General features: G+C 33.4%; 3 protein-coding genes and 1 pseudogene across 7 annotated transcripts; 1 reads left to right on the forward strand and 3 right to left on the reverse strand.

The window, feature by feature from the left end:
* Positions 1-1,379: 1,379 nt before the first annotated feature.
* On the reverse strand, positions 1,380-4,669 carry LOC114389977 (annotated as a pseudogene).
* Positions 4,670-8,218: 3,549 nt separating this feature from the next.
* On the forward strand, positions 8,219-11,889 carry LOC114390616 (pentatricopeptide repeat-containing protein At1g12300, mitochondrial-like). 5 transcript variants are annotated; one of them, XR_003661980.1, is made up of 3 exons: positions 8,219-9,935; positions 10,405-10,486; positions 10,707-11,889. XR_003661980.1 is itself a non-coding variant. In XM_028351417.1 (2 exons), the coding sequence occupies exon 1, from the start codon at positions 8,255-8,257 to the stop codon at positions 9,914-9,916; it is 1,662 nt and encodes a 553-aa protein (XP_028207218.1). In that variant the 5' UTR covers positions 8,219-8,254; the 3' UTR covers positions 9,917-9,935; positions 10,405-11,889. The 5 variants fall into 5 exon arrangements, 2 of the variants coding, with proteins under 2 accessions (XP_028207218.1, XP_028207219.1); XR_003661981.1 differs by having other exon boundaries at positions 8,219-9,890; XR_003661982.1 differs by having other exon boundaries at positions 8,219-9,890; positions 11,276-11,889.
* Positions 11,890-12,757: 868 nt separating this feature from the next.
* On the reverse strand, positions 12,758-13,765 carry LOC114390617 (chlorophyll a-b binding protein, chloroplastic). The gene has a single exon (XM_028351419.1). The coding sequence runs from the start codon at positions 13,693-13,695 to the stop codon at positions 12,901-12,903; it is 795 nt and encodes a 264-aa protein (XP_028207220.1). The 5' UTR covers positions 13,696-13,765; the 3' UTR covers positions 12,758-12,900.
* A 1,659-nt stretch (positions 13,766-15,424) lies between these two features.
* LOC114391089 lies at positions 15,425-19,950 on the reverse strand. The gene is made up of 4 exons (XM_028352077.1): positions 19,673-19,950; positions 17,084-19,394; positions 16,156-16,983; positions 15,425-16,044 (listed from the first exon to the last, which is right to left on the reverse strand). The coding sequence occupies exons 1-4, from the start codon at positions 19,790-19,792 to the stop codon at positions 15,761-15,763; spliced, it is 3,543 nt and encodes a 1,180-aa protein (XP_028207878.1). The 5' UTR covers positions 19,793-19,950; the 3' UTR covers positions 15,425-15,760.
* Positions 19,951-21,108: the final 1,158 nt, after the last annotated feature.

Here is a 21,108-nt window from a genome sequence, read left to right on the forward strand (position 1 = left end):
ACTTTCCTCCTTTTCTTCCAAACCCCACTTTCCCTCTTTGCTTTCACTCTCAGCCTCCATCCATGGATAATGTTGTTGATGATGCTGTTTCCAGTTCAATGACATGCTCCTTGTGCGTCATACCCTGCCCATCTTCCAATTGAACAAGATTTTAGGACCCCTTGTGAAGATGAAGCCCATTTCCCTTTCTAAACAAATGGAAGTCAAAGGAATTGAGCCAGATCTTGTTACTTTAAACATCCTCCTCAATTGTTTCTCCCACTTGGAACAAATGGCCTTTTCTTTTTCTGTATTGGACAAAATTCTAAAATTAAGTGATCAACCGATACCATAACCTTGAATACACTCATGAAAGGTCTGTGTCTCAAGGGTGAGGTAACTGAACTTTTTATGACTACCTCAGCTGCTTGACCTCTCGGGTGCATCTCCTTCTCCATAAGATCTAAAGCAGAAGTAAGTCTCCCTGATTTACACAAATCATCAATAAGAGAATTATACGTCATAGGAACCATATTTTTATGCAGCATTTCTCTTAGGAGATTCATGGCCTCATCCACCCTTTTACTCTTAAATAATCCATGAATCATTATACTGTAGCTGTAAACATCAGGATTTACTCCTGTTTAGACCATAGCGTTGAATATCTGTTTTGCATTCTGCACTTCACCAACTAAACAATACCACTCCATTAAATCAAGATAGTATAGGTATAAACATTCGGGTTGATGTTCTTAAATATCATTTCATTTAATAAACCAAACTTCCATTAACTGACCCGCAAGACAAAAGCCACACGTTAAAGTATTGTAAGTGATAAAATTATTGATATCTTATTTAAAATAATCTTACGATAATAAATAATTAAAATTATAAAAATTTTGTATCTCATTATCACAATCTTTATCTCTATAATGATAACAAGTTGTTAATTTAAAAATTAAGAAATTTACCTAATTAATAATTTCATAAAATGATGAATATAATAATAAAAACAATAATATTTTATAAAAATTAAAATTGACCGTATATAATAGACTGAATCTTGCACTGACACATTTATTTGTAACTAGTGATACACCTTTATTCAAATTGTGTTGATTAAACTTGGACATTAATTTTAAAATATTTGAAAATTAATTAAATATTCATTTTCTTTTCATTTAATAGTAACAACAACAAACATATATATCTAGGGTCATATTTAACATGACAACTATTTTTTTCTCAATATAGGCCATCAAACTTTATTTAATAAGCATTTGAATGGCATGGATTCTTCGAATCTTATCTAAAATGTTCCCAACGCATCAGTAGATATTTTGATAATCTGACTCTGATTGTGAACTTTATTTAGGTTTCAATATGCAAACTCCTCACCATTAAATGGAAGCTGGGTTGGATTCCCATTCCTTTGCAACAAGACTTCTGAGCTTATTTGTTAGTATCTCAAAATCATCTTTGCTCTTAATAATACTGAGACGCACGTAACGTTCATCTGCACTAAAGATACTTCCTTCACGGCCAATCATGCGAGCAGCTTTTAGGGTTTCATAGCAATTCATGTCTTGTTGTCTCTCACACTTTAACCTAGGGTAAGCTGTGAAACCAAATTGTTATGTAAACAAGGAGAAAACTTCATATATTTACTCAACTTTTTATTGGGCTGGTGAAGTTAGACAGCAATTAATTAATTCTTCATAAAATTGATGAAATAAATGGCGTAAGACACAATCAAAATTAAAATGGTTAAGAACAAATGTAGTATTTATAAACATAATTAAAAAATGATAAAACCTAAAAATGTGATCAGAAATTGACATCTACCTGGTGAAGGATCTCTAACGCTCTTGAAAAAGGTACAGTACTAGGGAGACAATTTCTGTAGAGAAAACCGTTTCGATTTATATATGATTTGTTTCAACCTTATCCAATGATCATTCATTGTTGAATATGTAAATTGGAATATTTCTTTTCCATCTCCTTCAATAGCCATGTCCAAAAGCTTTAAAACTCTCAGCTGAACGTCACAGGAAACTCCAATGGTGCTCAATCTCAAATATATCATCATCTTTTGATATACTGTCTCATCCTTTATTATTGCCCATCTGTTAGAAAATCACAATATATAACACTTATGTGTTACTTATCCGTTGATAAAAATAGAGTTTAATTTTAATCTGAAAGTGTTACACTCACTTCATATTATTAACAATATTTATCTGAAAAGAAAATTAATTCATGATTCTAAGTAAATGTTGACTTTAATTTTGATCTGAAAGTTTTACACTGTGGCCGAATTCAAATTAAATGCAGAACATTTTTTATCCTTAAATTTCATATATTTATGAAGATAAGATCGATCTAAAGCCAACAAATTCTTGACCATACAGAGGGAACCTCAGCTCCAATATAAGTGATTCAGGCTCTCTAACAACTTGTAAAAGTTCTCAGTTTTTCAGGTAATCTTTAAAGTTATAACTGTAATTTTATGCCAATCTATATATTCCATAATGAATAATCATAAAAAATACCAAATTTTATATTAACAGGCAAAATAAAAGTCTTCAACGGAGTTATAATTTATTAATCTTAATCACATTAAATTAATTATGTAAATTAGCACGATGAAAGTTTCATAGTGATATATCTCACCCAAATCTACTCCCAGCATGGCCTGTGAGCTTAGAAATTGTAAACACCATAAGATCATCATCAGCTGGTGAAGGAATAGCAGTGAAATGTGGCCAATAATAGGCTCGATCATAGATGGTTTTCACATCAGAGCCTTTGAGAACTCCCTTGTTCAAGTTTCCATCTGGATTGTTTGGTGAAGTCACAAACTCAATAAATCTGAAGCTGCTATTTGTGTTGTTTTTCCACAAGGATGTGTCTCCTTCATAACTAAAATCCCTAGAATTAAACAATTGCTTTTGGCCTCTATAGAGCTGTTTCAAAAAGTTTAACATAATTTATGTCATCTATCTAGCTATCTAATTTCATAAGCATATAAATAAATGTATACACAACCAAAAGTATTAGAAAAACCTAGTTATAGTTTCTTAGGTGTTGCTATTATGTGATTTATAAGATAAATGCTTGTATTAAGAGGTTAACATAAATGATCGAGATAAACAAAACTATAATTTTACTTTTAAAACAACACAAAAACTGCACTTAAAGAATTACATCTAAATTTTGTTTAAGGAAGTATTTTATTGAAGCTTACCTAGGTGACTCTTGGCGAAGAGAGAAAGAAGGAAAAAGAGATAATAGTTAACAAAAATTAATAAACTAACAAGTAATATTAGTTTATTAAAAAAAATTAAAGCTCACCGAGTAATATGGTGCTGTGGCTACCACTTTTGCTGGGGACATTGAAGAGTTGAGAGACAAGGCATAAACAGCAGCATTGAGAAGTTGAGTTGAGCCACTTCCAAATACGATGTACTTTCCTTCGGAGATTAATTGCATTCCCAACGACGGCATGAAGTTTTTTTATGTACTCAACCAATAGTTGTGAGATGTATGATTTATCACTATAAGAATAATCCATTTTATGCTATCCTGACACTAAAATGGCACTACTTGCTGTATGTCGCATCCAAAATGGCTCCATAAAATATGGATCCTCCCCATTGCAATTAATTAATAAACATATTCAATAAATTTTATCAGTAAAAAAAAACAATACATATATATATATATATATATATATATATATATATATATATATTTGTGTACCTATATCTATCTCAACTGAGAACTAAAAACTATCCTCTCTAGATACCTAGATTCCTTTAAGACATTAACTTCTCTTAACATATATATTTTTACATATATACATATGAATTAAACTTTTGATCACTTACTTAAAAGATAAGATTATTTAATATTGGTGATAAAAAATAATATTAAATCGAGGTGATCTAAATGATTTGTTGATAAAGATTATATTTTGTTGTTTCTTTTTTTTTTATGTAATTTAAAATTTTGCAGAATAAGTTTATACACTACATTTTTAATATTTAATTTTATTTAACTAATTTAAGTAGTACTGGATAGGTAGCATTAATATTATGTTAATTAATTAATAATCTCTAATGTTAAACGTTTAGATGAATCGTTTAATGTATAAAATAGATGCAGTCATTTATCATCCAATGATACTCAAAATATTAAGCTCTTTTAAGATCTTTGACTTTCTAATGATGTAAGACATTTACTTAATTCCTGTCACTTCCATTAAACAATATTATATCAACTTCACTAGAAGGTAAAAAAATAAATAAATCAACATGATGCAAGACATTTACTTAATTCCTGTCACTTCCATTAAACAATATTATATCAACTTCATTAGAAGGTAAAAATATAAATAAATCAACATGTCCAAAACTATTGCAATGACCGTGGTTGAATTAGCAGTTAATAGATTATTGAATTTATGAGAAAGCTAGGGTTACCCATCAGCGTTGGCAGGACAATCAGATAAAAACTGGGAGCAGTCAGATCCAGCATAGCATGAATTGCATTCACAAAGAGACTCATTCATATCTTTAAGAATAAGACCATCTAAGTAGGCTCTTCCATGTCCTGAACATGGTATTGCTGCCCCAGTCTCAGTTTCTTCTGCAGCTCTTGTGCTCCAAGTTGGCTCCCATTCTCCCATACATACAAACGTGGTCATTGAGGCGCGCACACAATACAATAATGAATTTAAAATTCATAGGACTTTGGATTTGTTCTTTTGGCGATTCTAGTCTTCGTTTCTTTGTGAAATCTTAAAGCAATTTCTTGGTTTGCACTTTGAGATTTCTGAAATGAAGTAGATCTTGTTCATGCATTTTAGATAGAGGTAAAAATTTCAGCGTAATAAGTTTTCAAAAGTAAGGACAAATTAAGACCGAATATAATGAACTTTAGGAGAAAATTGTATTCACATTAATATTCGAAAATTCTTTGTTAGGAAGAAGATGCTCTCATGGAAACCTATTATAGTGATAGTTATCATTCTAGAAACTGTGGTGGTTATTGTTAGTGAGAATAAAGTTATTATAATGGGATTACAATTATTGTTATTGTAGATATTTGATAGACTTTTAAACATTAAGAAGTACTAAATAAAATAAAAAATTTAGTCTTTAAGTTTGTTATTTCCCCTCTTTCTCCTAAGACTGCCTTAGTCTCGAACTTAAAGAATCATCACTGATATTTTTTCCCATTCTGCCTCATTAATATATAGAGGGATTAAATATGTTTTTTTTATTCTAAAAATACACCAGATTTACATGTAGTCCTTTGAATTTTTTCTTTGCATTTAATTTCTAAAATTTTAGAAATATCAGATTTTAGTTCTTTTCCTAACTCAATTTCATTATGCAGTAAAATGTGACTATGTGATCGATCATCTCAGTCAGCAATTTTGAAGTTATTTGATATGCCATGTAATTAATTAAAAATAATGAAAAACAAAACAAAATTAACTAATTAAATAATTTAAAAAAAAGAATTAGAAAAAAAAGTAAAAAAGTAATAAAGATAGAAGGTTAGAGAAGATATTTTTAAGAGTAGATAGTACACCAATGAGTAGTGATGAACAATTACATAAGAAAACTTACATCATATTTTAATATAAAATCTTACAACTTAATTTTATAGGTTCTCTTTATTTATATGATATTTAAATTTTTTTATTTTTATTTTATGTGAGACTTTATCTATCTTCTAAGACTGATTAGATGGTTAGAGTAAGTGTTTGTTTCATTTTCTACAAAATTAAAAAAAGTTTGGATATTAAGTTTAATTAACAATCATATATTCTACACGATTATTAAAAAAAAAATCATGTGATTTAATGGTCATATTTCACAAAAAATTTGTAATTGATTTTTATATAAGATACTATTTTTTAAGTCTGATTGTGTTATAACTCACTAAAAAAATAAATAATATTCAAAGTGATTAATTGAAAAGCTTTAAGCTGAGGAGATAGATACCTCTGCTGTGTGCTTTCTTCTGAACTCAAAACTGAAACAGTTAAAATAGTGTTCGAACTAAGCATGAGTTAATAATCTCTGTCATCACCTTCACCGCAAGAGATGAGTCCGTGGCTACAACCGAAGCTGAATAAACAGTCAGAACAACGTGCAACGTAATTAACAACTGATAACTGCTAAATAATTGTATTTTGATAATAGAAAATAAGGTAAAATTGTCTTTAAAAATAATTATTTAGCAGTTATTTGCGCTTAAATATTAAAGAATTGATGTTTTGTTGAATTTTGGCTATAGATATAAAAACTGGAGGTGTAACAAGCAAAAAGGCCAGAAAAATTGAAGAAAAGAAGAAAATCTGAAGCAGGCCCAGTCCAATACTCGCGCTGAGCGCGCGTCACGCGCTAAGCCCGCGATCTAACAGAAGCACGCGCTAAGTCTGCAACATGCGCGCTAAGCGCGCGATCTACACGTGCTAAGCGAGGGGGTGTCGCGCTAAGCGCGCCTACGAAAGCCCAAAGCCCACTTCAGCAGCTATAAATAGAGAGTCAGTCCAAGGGACAGAAAAAAACCACGACAGAACCCCCTCTCCTAGGGGTTTCATTTACTCCCTTTCTTTCTTTCACCTCCTTCTCATTGTAAAGCCCTCAATGGCCATGAGTGGCTAAACCCCTTAGTTAGGGCCTGGCAGGCCTAGAAGCCAATGTGATGTATGATGTACTCTTCACTATTTATCAATGCAATACCAGGTTTTTCTTTCCTATTTTCTTTTCTGTTTTTATCTTGTATACTCATCTTTATATTCTATTAGGGTTAGATGCTCGGGAGAGGGTAACTTCTAAATAAGATTTAAAGAAGATATGCATGCATTAGTTTTAGGGGTTAGACGCTCGGGAGAGGATAACTTCTAATAGAACAAGAAGAAAAGATATCATAATAAAATCATTGCTAGGCATAGAGTGATTGCATTATGCCCATGCGTCAAAGCAAACATCTAGAATTAGAACTTCATGCATTTTATCTGTTGAGTCTTAAAATAGACTTGTCATCGTGAGGCATCAGGGGCAAGTAAATGAATAGATGTGGGTGGGATAAAATCACCTAAATTGGTAAAGAAAAAATCATAAACTCATACATCCTAGGCAGACAAGGCAAGTCAGTTCCTAATATTATTTTATCGTGAATTTATCCTTTATTTAAATCTTTTATCTTTCTTATCTTTCATCTTTTTCTTTATCTTTAAATATCTTATCTTTTCTTTTATCTTCTAATTTTATCTTTAAATATCTTATCTTTTCTTTAGCTTATCTTCTATCTTTCTTTATCTTTTATTTTAAATTCTTATCTCTTGCTTTTAAATTGGGTTTGCATTAATCTAAGTACAAACAAAGTCCCTGTGGATTCGACACTCGGACTTCCGAGAACTTTACTGCTTGTCACGATTTTGTGCACTTGCCAATGAGTTAACAACAACATTCGTTAGGAACTAATTGGCTTACAGAAAACAGTGGTGTGGTCTGATATCGAGAAATGTGCCCTGCACAGTCGAAGGAGGTTTATTTGGTTTTGGGAAGGAAGAAATTACTAGTACTTCTTAATTTGTAGAGCTTCTAAAAAAGAGTTTTCAAATTCAAGAAACTGAAAGTTTTGTAGTCGCTTTTTTCCTACGGATAGTCTAATCAATTAGCTGGTAGCTGGTTTCATTGGACAATATGGTGGCAGATTCAATTAGATCGATATTGAAAAGAAAAATTATTTCATCCATTTATTTTTTATTTTTTAAATTAATCATTCAATTGATTTTGTTTATAATTTTAATCTAATACGATCCAATTTGATGTTGGATTGATTTTCTAATTTAATTGTATTTTTATTTTTTGATAAAATATTAAATAAATGATAATATATATAATAGATATAATAAAAATTAATTTAAAATATCAAATATTTTATTTACATCCTATTGTATAATTATAGACTTAAATATATTTTTTATCTCTCTATTTTACTTAATTTATAATATTGGTCTAATTGAGACAATTCATCCTCTTATTTAAAAAAATATCTACAATTATAATTCTTTATTTTAAAATATAAATATTTAATTCTCATATTTTAAAAAATTTGTAGTTTTCTTCTCCTAATTTAAAAAATCTACCATTTTGGTTTAATATTTAATTTTTGTTATGCCTTATATCAGCCTCAAATCGAAGCAAACTAAGCTTTGATCTCTCTCGCTTAAAACCGATTCAACCCAACAATGTCATTCTCATTGTCAAGAAGGTTCAGCTCTTTTCTTCCAAACCCCACTTTCCCTCTTTACTTTCACTCTCAGCCTCCGTCCATTGACAATGTTGTTGATGATGCTATTTCCCAGTTCAATGGCATGCTCCTTATGCATCATACCCCGCCCATAGTCGAATTTGGCGAGATTTTAGGATATCTTGCAAAGATGAAGCATTATTCCACTGCCATTTCCCTTTCTAAACAAATGGAAGTCAAAGGAATTGAGCCAAATCTTGTTACTTTGAACATCCTTATCAATTGTTTCTGCCACTTGGGCCAAATGTCCTTTTCTTTTTCTGTATTGGGCAAAATTCTAAAATTAGGTTATCAGCCGAATACCATAACCTTGACTACACTCATGAAAGGTCTGTGTCTCAAGGGTGAGGTCCAGAAATCAGTGCACTTTCATGACAAGGTCGTAGCACAAGGATTTCAGATGAACCAGGTTAGTTATGGGACCCTGCTCAATGGACTATGTAAGATAGGAGAAACGAGATGCGCCATCAAGTTTCTGCGAATGATTGAAGACAGTTCAACTGGGCTTAATGTGGTAATGTACAACACCATCATTGATGGTTTATGCAAAGATAAACTTGTAAATGAGGCTTATGATTTTTATTCTGAAATGAATGCTAGAGGAATTTTTCCTAATGTTATCACTTACACTACTCTAATAGGTGGTTTTTGCCTTGCGGGTCGGTTAACGGGAGCATTCAGTTTATTAAATGAAATGATATTGAAGAACATCAACCCGAATGTTTATACCTATGCTATATTGATTGATGCATTATGTAAAGAAGGAAAGGTGAAAGAAGCCAAAAATTTATTAGCTGTGATGACGAAAGAAGGAGTAAAACCTAATGTTGTTGCTTATAACACTTTAATGAATGGGTATTGTTTAGCTGGTGAAGTGCAGGGAGCAAAACAGATGTTCCACGCTGTGCTCCAAATGGGAGTAAATCCTAATGTTTGCAGTTACAGTATAATAATTAATGGATTATGTAAGAGTGAAAGGGTGGATGAAGCCATGAATCTCCTAAGAGAAATGTTACATAAATATATGGTTCCTGATGCAGTGACATATAGTTCTCTTATTGATGGTTTGTGTAAATCAGGGAGAATTACTACTGCCTTGAGTCTTATGAAGGAGATGCACTACAGAGGTCAACCAGCTGATGTAGTCACCTACACTTCCTTATTAGATGGTTTCTGCAAAAATCAAAACCTTGACAAGGCAACTGCACTATTCATGAAAATGAAGGAATGGGGAATTCAGCCAAACAAGTACACATACACGGCACTTATTGATGGATTATGTAAAGGTGGAAGACTTAAGGATGCACAAAAGCTTTTTCAAGATCTCTTGGTTAAAGGCTGTTGTATAGATGTCTGCACATATAACGTCATGATCGGTGGGCTTTGTAAAGAGGGCATGCTTGATGAAGCATTGGCCATTAAGTCAAAAATGGAAGACAATGGTTGCATCCCTAATGTTGTAACTTTTGAAATCATTATTCGTTCTCTTTTCAAGAAGGATGAGAATGACAAGGCCGAGAAACTTCTCCATGAAATGATTGCTAAAGGCCTATTACGTTTTAGGAATTTTCATGGTGAGCGATCTCTAGATACAAATTAAGTTATTGTGAATTTTCATGGTGAGCGACCAATGTTTATTGCATTTGATTGTTTCATAGACTATGCTATGGACATTTCATTTGATTAAAAATCATATGCTGGTTAATTTATTTTGGTATTGTAACAATAACTTTCACTGATTTTTTTATTTATTATTTGTTTTAGTGTTGTCATAACTCATACCTACATTTTTTCTTCCCCGTGTACTTTCTACCTGTCTCAGTCTACTTTTAAGGTTTTGTTCAGTCACTGTTAATTCTTAGTGTTTCAGATAACAAACCAAGCTGAAACAGACATGTTATTTGAAATGCCTTAACTTTTATAGTTGACTCCATTTACTCCTGATTATAGAAAGTATAACTGAATTCTGTTTTTATCTGTTATTTTCCTGGTTTTTTTTGTAGAAATAGAAGATTTAAAACCGACAGCATATTTGTTTGCATCATCTGAGTAGTCTTAGATTTTAAAGTTGCTGATGTTTTCGTCCAGGTCATTGCTTATAAATTAATGGGAGCTTCTTGAAAGGACAGAACTTATTTTTTGGTGTACTCATTCCGGATTGTGCGTTCCGGTGAGTAATTTGTTGCTGCTGATTTCCTGTACCTTTTATGTTCTTACAAGGCCTTGCTGCTTCAATGTTGTGAGTGACAATTTTGCCGTGTGTCACCCATTCCAACTGTCCTTTACTTGAGAATATAATTGAAATGTATGATTTTGAATTGATCCACCCAATTAACTGAAATCTAATATAACTTCGTTGTGCTTTGACTTCTATTTGCACTTGACTGCAGTTGAACAAATCTATACTCACTCGCATCCCAGGTGACTAGCATATTTAATTTGATTTTGAAACGTGATTTCTTTTGATCATTTTACTATGGACCGTCGATGAAATGTTTGGGGAATTGGAATTTGAAACTTGAAAGTTGGTGTTGACATCCAATGCTTATATATCCCCATAGTTCCAAGTGGAATTTTAGTTTAAGTCACAGCTTAGTGTTGTTCACTTTGAAACATTTGATACAGAGCTTGTTGCTATGCATTAAGTTAGAAGAGCATAATTTGACAATTATATATTACATATAATTATTATTTCTTTCTTTATATTTTTATCATTTTGTTCTAAACACATTTTTAAAATTACATTCCAAAATCTAAGAAAATAGCTTTTTGCTGTCTGATATTTTGTTCACAAAACATTATCCTTATGTTATGTTGTGCTCTAAAATGTACCCTACATAAGCTGAAAAAAAAATACTGAATTAAGAGTACCTGCTAAATTTTAAACATTTCAGATTGTTATTTACCCATTACTTTCTCATTTCTATGGAGTACGATATGATAAAGTTTTGACTTTTAGGTTTATTATAGTAGCAGAACTACCTCAGGCACTGGAGGAGTGATTGCACTAGTAGAAATATGAAGTACAATACTGCCAAGTTTGAGCATAACAAATGAACTGCCAAGATATGATCACATTGGGACAATGTCTTCTATTTGGTGTTATATCCTCTTAGGAATGTCACATGCACCTTGGTTAGTGTTATAAATTAATTCTGGAAAAAAGTGTCTTTAAAACAAAGAAATGGAGCAAAATCAGTTACGATTATGCAGAGAGAAACAAGATAGCCTACACTAAATTAGAAAGTATTGCAATAATGTAAGAGCAGTGCTTGCTCAAGCCAAGGATAATTCCTATGGCCCCAGATATAGCTTCCTTGGAGACTTAAAAGTTACAATTGCTCTCGTTATTAATTTCTTGAAAAGAAAATCTGACATGAAAGCGAGCATCAACAGGAAGAGGATCCAAGTTGGAACAGGAGAGTGACTATGGCTGCGAACATGCAGAATGTCGATTTCGTTCATGGGAGAGAAATAGCACAACAAAAAGAGTTGCAGAATCGGTCACATGTGAATCTTTAGTTGTTTAATACGACCCATTAGTTTAAAATTTAAGAAGTTACTTTTAATCTACATCCTTTGTTTTATCTCAAATGAATGACTCATTAGAAACCAAAAGATCCACATGTGATGTCTTTGTGTATATCTGTTTTAATTAATCATGATCCCATTTTTTCTTACCCCGTGTAAGAATTCCAAATTTCCAACCAATAATAACTTAAATAACTTTGATATAAAAAAGTCTCCCGAAATACATAATTTCTTCCAAGGCCTAGTAGCGAGTGCAATTGTAAGTCACCAAGAAACAGATTGCAAGAACAGAGGTTTTTCTAAAAATATATAATTTGATAAGGGTCCGAAGCAGTTCAGATCCGAAGAGAATCCTAAAACAGAGGTTTCCCCAACTTTGAATTAGTTCACTTTAAGATGCATGATAAAAAAACCTAGCTTTGAATAATTAACCTAATGTTTGGATCTGAATTTCTTGTGTTCTTTCAGTAACGTGTAATTCATTTGAAACACATTCATAGGCATTTTTTCAAACAACATATTGAATTTCAGGCGTTAGCAGCACAATCAGATAATAACTTGGAACAATTAGATTAACCAAAGTTTCATCGAAGTACATGTTTGGGACAGTTGAAATCAGTAATTGAACTAAACTGACATCGAATTGAATTGGTAAAAAATAACTAAATTTTTTTCAATAATAAGTTTTGGGTTTTCTTGGGTTGCAATTAGCACAATCAGTAATGTTGACCTTATTACTATCATCACACTAGTGTACAGAATGTGGTCAAGTATGTTACAAGCCATATTGATCCTCACAATGTTAATCCAATTAACGCGTATAATTAATAATATAATGCGCTCTTGTTGGTATTGCAGCTCTACCTCATCTAGCGAAATATATAAAGTGCATCAACACTACAAAACTAAATAAAGATCTCAATGCACAATAAGATATATAATTCATATTCTTCTTAAAAGAAAACATTCAATATGTATTTCTCCAAATAACAATGAAACTCTCACTCTAATTTTCAAGTCACTGTGTTTCTCTTTGTTTCACTATTGCTATGCTCACTTTCCGGGGACAAAGTTTGTAGCATAGGCCCAGGCATTATTGTTTACTGGGTCAGCTAGGTGGTCAGCAAGATTTTCCAAAGGTCCCTTTCCTGTCACAATTGCCTGAACAAAGAAACCAAACATGGAGAACATGGCCAACCTACCATTCTTGAGCTCTTTCACCTTCAACTCAGCAAAAGCCTCTGGGTCATCAGCAAGGCCCAATGGGTCAAAGCTGCCACCTGGATAGATTGGGTCAGTCACCTCACCAAGAGGCCCACCAGCAATACGGTAACCCTCAACGGCACCCATCAAGATAACTTGGGTGGCCCAGATGGCAAGAATGCTTTGTGCATGGATCAGGCTTGGGTTGCCCAAGTAGTCAAGCCCACCCTCACTGAATATCTGAGACCCGGCCTTGAACCACACGGCTTCACCGAACTTGACACCGTTGCGGGCCAAGAGTTCGGGGAAAACACAGCCCAGGGCTCCCAACATGGCCCATCTGGAGTGGATGACTTCAAGTTCACGGTTCTTGGCAAAGGTCTCTGGGTCAGCAGAAAGCCCAGCAGTGTCCCAACCATAGTCACCTGGGAATTCACCAGTGAGGTAGGATGGGGGCTCACCAGAGAATGGGCCCAAGTACTTGACACGGTCTGGGCCGTACCATGGGCTTCCAGAAGAAACAGTCTTGGAGGCTGTTTTCCTCATGCTAACCCTTCCAACACCAAGCTGAGGGGTGGAGGGGGCAAGCTTGATAGCTTGGCCAGCCAATGATGATGAAGAGAGAGCCATTGTTGAAGCAGCCATTGTAGATTAAATGAAACAATGAAAAATTATTTAACTTAAAAGTGAAGAGAATGGTAATTGTTGATTCATACATTTGTTGAGCACTATATATAGCTTAAAAAAGAAAAGGGCACTTATCTTTATGTGATCTATATCTGAATTCTTATTGGTTTGGAGCATCCATTTTGTCCACTTGCTTCTTCTCCTATCAGTTAGACACTTGTGAATTTTTAATCGTTTTATTTCCTTCCCTTACCTATACAGATCAAATATCTCAAATAATATCATTAAATACCCATTCTATCCAGTAAGAAGTTGCCGTGTGTGATTTTGGATAGGCTATGTGTAATGAAAAGATATCTAAAGTCAGACACTGGTAACTGTTACAGAAGCGAGACCATCGTACATTTGCTGCATTGGTAACAATACCAAGTATCTCTGAAGTACTGCAAAATATACGTATTTGCATTGGTAAACATTTGCACTTTATTTTCTAGGTTGTGAAAATTATTTGTGGTAGTCCTTGTCATATGAAAATGAAGTAGACTCTAGGAAATTACTTCACTGTCTCAAGACAGATTAATTTAATTTTCATACAATGCCTACAGCTTGCAAAGTATAACAAGGAAAACTAGAGTAATGAATCATAGCCAGACGTTTCTCTTGTCAGCTATTACCAAACCAAATGAGCGTTGGTATTCACTTAACATTTAATGATGTATCTGAAAAAAAAAAACATTTTATCACATGGTGGTTGTATCTTATTTTAACTGGTTCGGGAGTCAATCATAGCAAGGACAATTAAACTTATATATGTACCAGTTTGAGGAATAATGTTCAAAATTGTACTTGATTTGTGAAGCAGAATGAATTAACATTTAAGAAATCTTCATCATAATAGTCAGCTTAGCTTCTAGGAAATATAAAATTGATCCAATGATGGAGAAAAAATGAAAAGCGAAGGGAGAGGATATAGATCACATGTTCAAATCCTCCCAACTAATATTTCTAACAAAACCGATAAATTAATATTTGTTCAAAAAAAAGCAATTAACTTTTTGTAATTCATAATAATTTCATCTTGAAAAACATCATAGAATCACAGAAATGAGATGTGAATTGGAAAAGTAATATTTACAAGTTGTCTCTTTAAAAAAATCGTGTAATTCATATAAATAAGGCAAAAAAGTATTCAAAGGGGTTTTGATACCTCTGTTCCATTAAAAAAGACAATAACAATAAATGAAAAACAGATAAATAGCTAGATCCTGCAAATAATGAACAAAAGGAACTTTGTCATTATTTATTTATTATAGGTTAGATACTAGATACATCAAACCTTCTCTTACCCACACGTTTTATTTAACCAACAAATTCATCATCCCTAAAGTACTACTCTATCTCATAAATAGTCCCCAAAGTAAACATATTATATCAAGTAATCCCTCAAATATTAGAAACCATACTAAATAATACTTCAAATTAGTCTATGGAAGTTAGTAAAATGTATCATCGTAGCAAATTGATGGTTTACTCCAGATTTTTAGTACATCAAAACCAACATTTGAAGTATTATTAAAACCAACATTCCAGTTCCAAAATAAAATATAAATCACTTTTCCAGACTCTCAAAAGATTTATACTACCAGTGAAGTCTATGGATCTTTAGAACATCTTTCAAACTGTTTAATGACAGGGTTTAGTGGTATAACAAACTGGAAATCATGAAATATAAACAAAAACGAGAGAATTTTTTTAAAAGAAAGATCATGTCATTCCTAATCTGCAATACATGTCAAATAGTCATGTATATTTCAATATGACATGTTTCAACTTGTGCCATGTAACAATTTCAATCCAATGTATGATAAAGGGCTACAGGAAACACAATGTTTATGCAGAGAAAAGTTATTCAAGCATAACAGAAAACACTTGACACAACAATTATCATAAAGTAGCATTGTCTTCTCTCATAATAGATACCGTAGAGCATTTTGGTCATTGAGTTAAATATGTAACCAACAAACTAAAACAGTATTATTCACTAAACTGCAGACAGAACCCAAAACTTCACGGGCTGTGCAGTTCAATTCTGTCGAAGATCTTGTAGAGGCTTCCTCTTAGGAAATGCACTCCTTGATATGATCGTGCCAGCTTGCTCCTTCTTTGCAATTTTAATGTTTTCTTTCATGTCACTAGCCCCAAGTACATCCCTTGCACGTTTCACGGGCACACTCTTTACAATCAACTTCATGGATGATTCAACATTAGGATAAAAAATGGCGTTGTCCTCTGAACTTAGAATTGGTGTACACTTTGTGGGTGTTTCCAACTTCTCTTGGAAAGTACCTTCATCTCCAGAAACAGTGTCTAGAAATCAAGATTAAAAAAAATATCAATTGAGTCCTATATATAAACAGTCACTTTGTATTGGTAAACTCTTAAATAGACGTTGCAATCCTTTAACCAGAATTCATTTACCTGGGGCAGAAATTTGTTGAAGGCTAAAAGTGCATGAGTTCATTTCAACAGATTGGGGCACAGTTGGAGCATACTCATCTGGTTTCTCATCTGAATTTTGTCCATCAGCATCATCAATAGACTGGAAATCATTCAGCAAATATTTCTCAATGCTATCCATGTCGGTCTTTATATGGTGTTGACTTTTGTCTTCTGCTTCAGTTCCACCAGCATCATCATGATCATCAGAGTTGTCAAACAACCTTGTAACTTCTCCTTCCATTGGATCACTCTCCTCCATAGATCTCTGCAATTCATTTGCCATATTCAAAACTTCCTGACTGTATTCTTTCTCCATCTGGTCACTTTCTATGCTTTCTTCTATGTTGCAAGTTTCCACTACATCTCCAAGTGTACTTGAATCAAAATATGTTTCAGCCTGAAACCCTTTAGTTGCTGAAGGCTCAAGGTTATTGGGCATATATCCAATGCATTCCTCTGAATCAGCAAGCAGACCTGACTTCTCAACTTCTTCCTCCAACAAATTATCTCCAACTTCCACTGAAGCAACCTGTACAAGATCCTCATTGCTCAATAACATTACACTAGATGCTGAATGCTTAACTTGCTGACTGTCATCAACTTGCTCCATCTTGACACTTTCCGTTCTTTCTTTCATGTTACAAGTTCCCTCAACATCTTCAAGTGCACTCGGAAGAAAATAAGTTTCAGCCTGAAAGCTTTTAACCGCTGAAGCTTCAAGGTGATTGGGAGAAAATCCAATGCATTCCCCTGGATCTGCAATGAGACCTGTCTTTTGTGGTATTTTTAACTCCTCTTCACAAGTATCTGTATATGCAGACAAATGTTTCAGAAAGCCAGCTATAAAAGATTATGAAATCATAGTTAGACATAACCAATAAATTTGAAAACCAAAACCGCACTATACCTTGATGAATATTAAGACCACTAGACTTGACTTCATTCTCTGGATAAGTTCTCTGAAATAGATCTGGTGTTCCAACCAAATATTTATTTAAACTAGAAGGAACATCATCTACAAAATGTTCAGCAGTTAAATTGGTCTTTCCATCAGCAGTTAAAGTGGTCTTCCCATCAGCAACTTCAGATCCACTGTTTTGGAAATTGTAGACACTGCCATTATAAATATTGTCTTCGGATTTCTGAACTTCTTCCACCATAGGGTAACCAGATTCTTCTGGAGAAACATGTAAAACATTCACATCTTTCATGTTCGATGCTTGAGTGCTATCCTGGTTGTCTTGTTCCGCAACTTCATCTTCTTCCACCATAGGGTAACCAGATTCCTCTTGAGAAACATGTAAAACATTCACATCTTTCATGTTTGATGCTTGAGGGTTACTGTGGTCGCCCTGTCCAACAGCTTCTTCTTTCACCGTATGGCAACCAGATTCCTCTGGAGAAACATGTAAAGCATTCGCGTCTTTCATGTTTGATGCTTGAGGGCTATTGTGGTTGCCTAGTTCAGAAGCTTCATCACCTTCCACCATAGGGTAATCAAATTCCTCATGAGTAGCACGTAAAACATTCATATCTATCATGTTTGATCCTTGAGGGCTATTTTGGTCGCCTTGTTCTGCAGCTTCATTTTCTTCCACCACAGAGTAACCAGATTCCTCTTGAGAAACCAGTAAAACATTCAGATCTTTCATGTTTGATGCTTGAGGGCTATTCTGGTTGCCTTGTTCCACAGCTTCATCATCTTCCACCATAGGGTAAACAGATTCCTCATGAGAAACATGTAAAACATTCATATCTTTCATGTTTGATCCTTGAGGGCTACTGTGGTCACCTTGTTTTGCTGCTTCATATTCTTCCATCATAGGGTAACCAGATTCCTCTTGAGAAACATGTAAAACATTCACATCTTTCATTTTTGATGCTTGAGGGCTACTGAGGCTACCTTGTTCAGCAGCTTCATCTTCTTCCACCATAGGGTAAAGAGATTCCTCTTGAGTAACATGTAAAACATTCTCATCTTTCATGCCTGATCCTTGAGGGCTACTGCGGTTTCCTTGTTCTAAAGCTTCTTCTTCTTCCACCATAGGGTAACCAGCTTCCTGTGGAGAAACATGTAAAACATTCCCATCTTTCATGTTTGATGCTTGAGGGCTATTGTGGTTGCCATCACCTTCCACCATAGGGTAAACAAATTCCTCATGAGTAACACGTAAAACATTTATATCTTTCATGTTTGATCCTTGAGGACTATTGTGGTTGCCTTGTTCTGCGGCTTCATCTTCTTCCACCACAGAGTAACCAGGTTCCTCTTGAGAAACATGTAAAACATTTACATCTTTCATGTTTGATGTTTGGGGGCTTTTGAGGCTACCTTGTTCTTCAGCTTCATCATCTTCCACCACAGTGTAACAAGATTCCTCTTGAGAAACCAGTAAAACGTTCACATCTTTTATGTTTGATGCTTGAGGGCTATTCTGGTTGCCTTGTTCCACAGCTTCATCATCTTCCACCAGAGGGTAAACAGATTCCTCATGAGAAACATGTAAAACATTCATATCTTTCATGTTTGATCCTTGAGGGCTACTGTGGTCACCTTGTTTTGCAGCTTCATATTCTTCCACCATAAGGTAACCAGATTCCTCTTGAGAAACATAAACATTCACATCTTTCATTTTTGATGCTTGAGGGCTACTGAGGCTACCTTGTTCAGCAGCTTCATCTTCTTCCACCATAGGGTAAAGAGATTCCGCTTGAGAAACATGTAAAACATTCACATCCTTCATGTTTGACCCTTGAGGGCTATTGTGGTCGCCTTGTTCTACAGCTTCATCTCTTCCCTTTCCATTTTCACAAACACCTTCAAGAAGATTATTTTTGTCACCCAATTTCTCAACTTCTTCCTCCACCAAAGGGCTGTTAAGTTCCTCTAAAGCAACTACAAGTGGTTCTGAATGCAAATTTCCCTGACTGTTAACAACTTGTTCCTCATTGAGTCCACTTTTCATGTCTTCCTCAACCCCACAAATTCCAGAATCTCCCCTTGTTATTTCCGGGGAGGAATTCATTTCAAACTCCAACCTTTCAATCTCCAAACCTTTCAAATTCTTGGCAGAAACAACACTCCTTTCCTCTAAACCCGGGCCAGGAGTCACCAAATCAACCATTTCCGCATTTATGTCTTTGCCACCAACACAACGAGGGGTGCCTTTCTTTGTTCCAACATTACCAGAACCTACAGGATCTTCTACTTCCTTTCCCTATGTGCAAAACAAAACCAAATTACACATACCAACAACACAATTACTAACTTAATAATACTCAAACAAATAAAACAGTCTTAACAAGCATTTTCCTAGAAAAAATAGACAAAACATTGACGTAATTTCTAAAGTGTTTTCAGTACTATTGTCCAATTAAATTTTATTTTTTGGACAAAACTCTAATTCTGAGCGAATAACAACACCAAAACCAACAACAACAACAACAACAAAAAGTTCATACTTAAAGAAAAGGGTATAAATATAATGATAAGAACCTTGAAAATGGAGGAGAGTCTGTCTGCCATTTCCTTGTTCTTCAAATTTGCAGGGATGCCATGTTTCTTGCACAAAGCCTGTAGTCTCTTTCTTTTCATGCCGTGGAAATCCAAATCCATCACTCTTTCACTTTTAGAACAAGCAGCAACGTCTGCAAATTCAAACCTTTGAAGAATGAAAATCACACAGAAAACGAAAAGTAAGGAACTTGGGTTGGTTGGTTTCTGGAAATTAAAATGAGGAGTTTCCCGCTACTTTGTGTGGTATTTGTAACTTGGTGAATCTACTTTATCGATACATTTTTTTATTGAAAAAAAAAAGTTATTGTCCGTAAATCAAAACACTTACTTAGGTACACACGTTTGATTTTCGTGCAAACAAATTTGAATTTGAGTTCTTATCATAGCAACAAAAAAAAAAGTTTGAATTTGAGTTTCCAGAGCATTATCCGTTTTGAATTTGAACTTTTTTTACTATGAATATTAGCCAATGGTCGGTGGCTTTACACGTGTACCACCAATGACCCCGCTACTGCACGTGGTAGTAAGTGGTAACTCCTTTACTTTATTTTGTATTTATTTATTATTTATTTATCTATTTGTTGCGGTTGAGCTTATTTTTGTTTTGAGATACAATGTTACTGTTCTTGGAATCTTGAAGTTGATGTAATCTCAATTTATTATCAGGAAATATTTTTCCCCATGAAAGGAGGGTAATCAAGTGATACTAATGATGATTGGACATAAATAATTAAGATATTAAAATTAATATTAAATCCTTTAAATAATATTGAAGTTTAATATTTTTGAAATAAGTTTTGATCGGATACTAGTTATTTTTTAACTGAATTTCAGATTATATAATAAAATTAATTTTATTTTTTAAAGTTATTACAAATAATTATTTATTGAAAAAAATTAAGTTCTTGTTGAGTAAACTTTGATAAGTTCAATAGTCGATTAGGTCTTTAAAATAGATAATGCTTTCTCGATAATTTCTAGTTGATGTTTCTTTTTCCTGATAAATCTGATGATAAACACACAAAAATACTAATAATACTTCGAACATCAACTAATAATGTTTTGTATTAAAAAAATTCATATTTAGAGAATTATATTTGTAGTAATTTAAGCAATGATGTATCTGTACAAAAGAAATCTATAAATCTAAATTGTAACTGATATCTAATTATATATTTATAATTATATTGTAATATAATAAAAGTTAAAGCATTAACTATATAGTATGCCATTGTTGTAAAACAAATTATGTCATTGACATCTTAGCAATTTTTCAGGACTTCTTTTGGTCACATAGGGGGGTTCTCTTTAAATTGCTTCAATTTTTCCAAATATTGTGAGTCTGTTACATCCTTCAAAACATTTATTGGTTATGTAAATTTCCAAAACAATGAACTCGTTTTAATCATTAGTAG

The sequence above is a fragment of the Glycine soja genome, chromosome 16, assembly GCF_004193775.1.
Source record: "Glycine soja cultivar W05 chromosome 16, ASM419377v2, whole genome shotgun sequence".
Lineage (NCBI taxonomy): Eukaryota > Viridiplantae > Streptophyta > Magnoliopsida > Fabales > Fabaceae > Glycine > Glycine soja.

Bases quoted from the DNA above. Each gene is read 5' to 3' on its own strand.
- LOC114390616 (XM_028351417.1), top strand. From the start codon at position 8,255: ATGTCATTCTCATTGTCAAGAAGGTTCAGCTCTTTTCTTCCAAACCCC.
- LOC114391089 (XM_028352077.1), bottom strand. From the start codon at position 19,792: ATGGATTTGGATTTCCACGGCATGAAAAGAAAGAGACTACAGGCTTTG. The intron at 16,984-17,083 runs GTATAGTGCGGT...CTGCATATACAG, and splicing joins TGGTCTTAATATTCATCAAG to ATACTTGTGAAGAGGAGTTA. The intron at 16,045-16,155 runs GTAAATGAATTC...CTTGATTTCTAG, and splicing joins TCAACAAATTTCTGCCCCAG to ACACTGTTTCTGGAGATGAA.
- LOC114390617 (XM_028351419.1), bottom strand. From the start codon at position 13,695: ATGGCTGCTTCAACAATGGCTCTCTCTTCATCATCATTGGCTGGCCAA.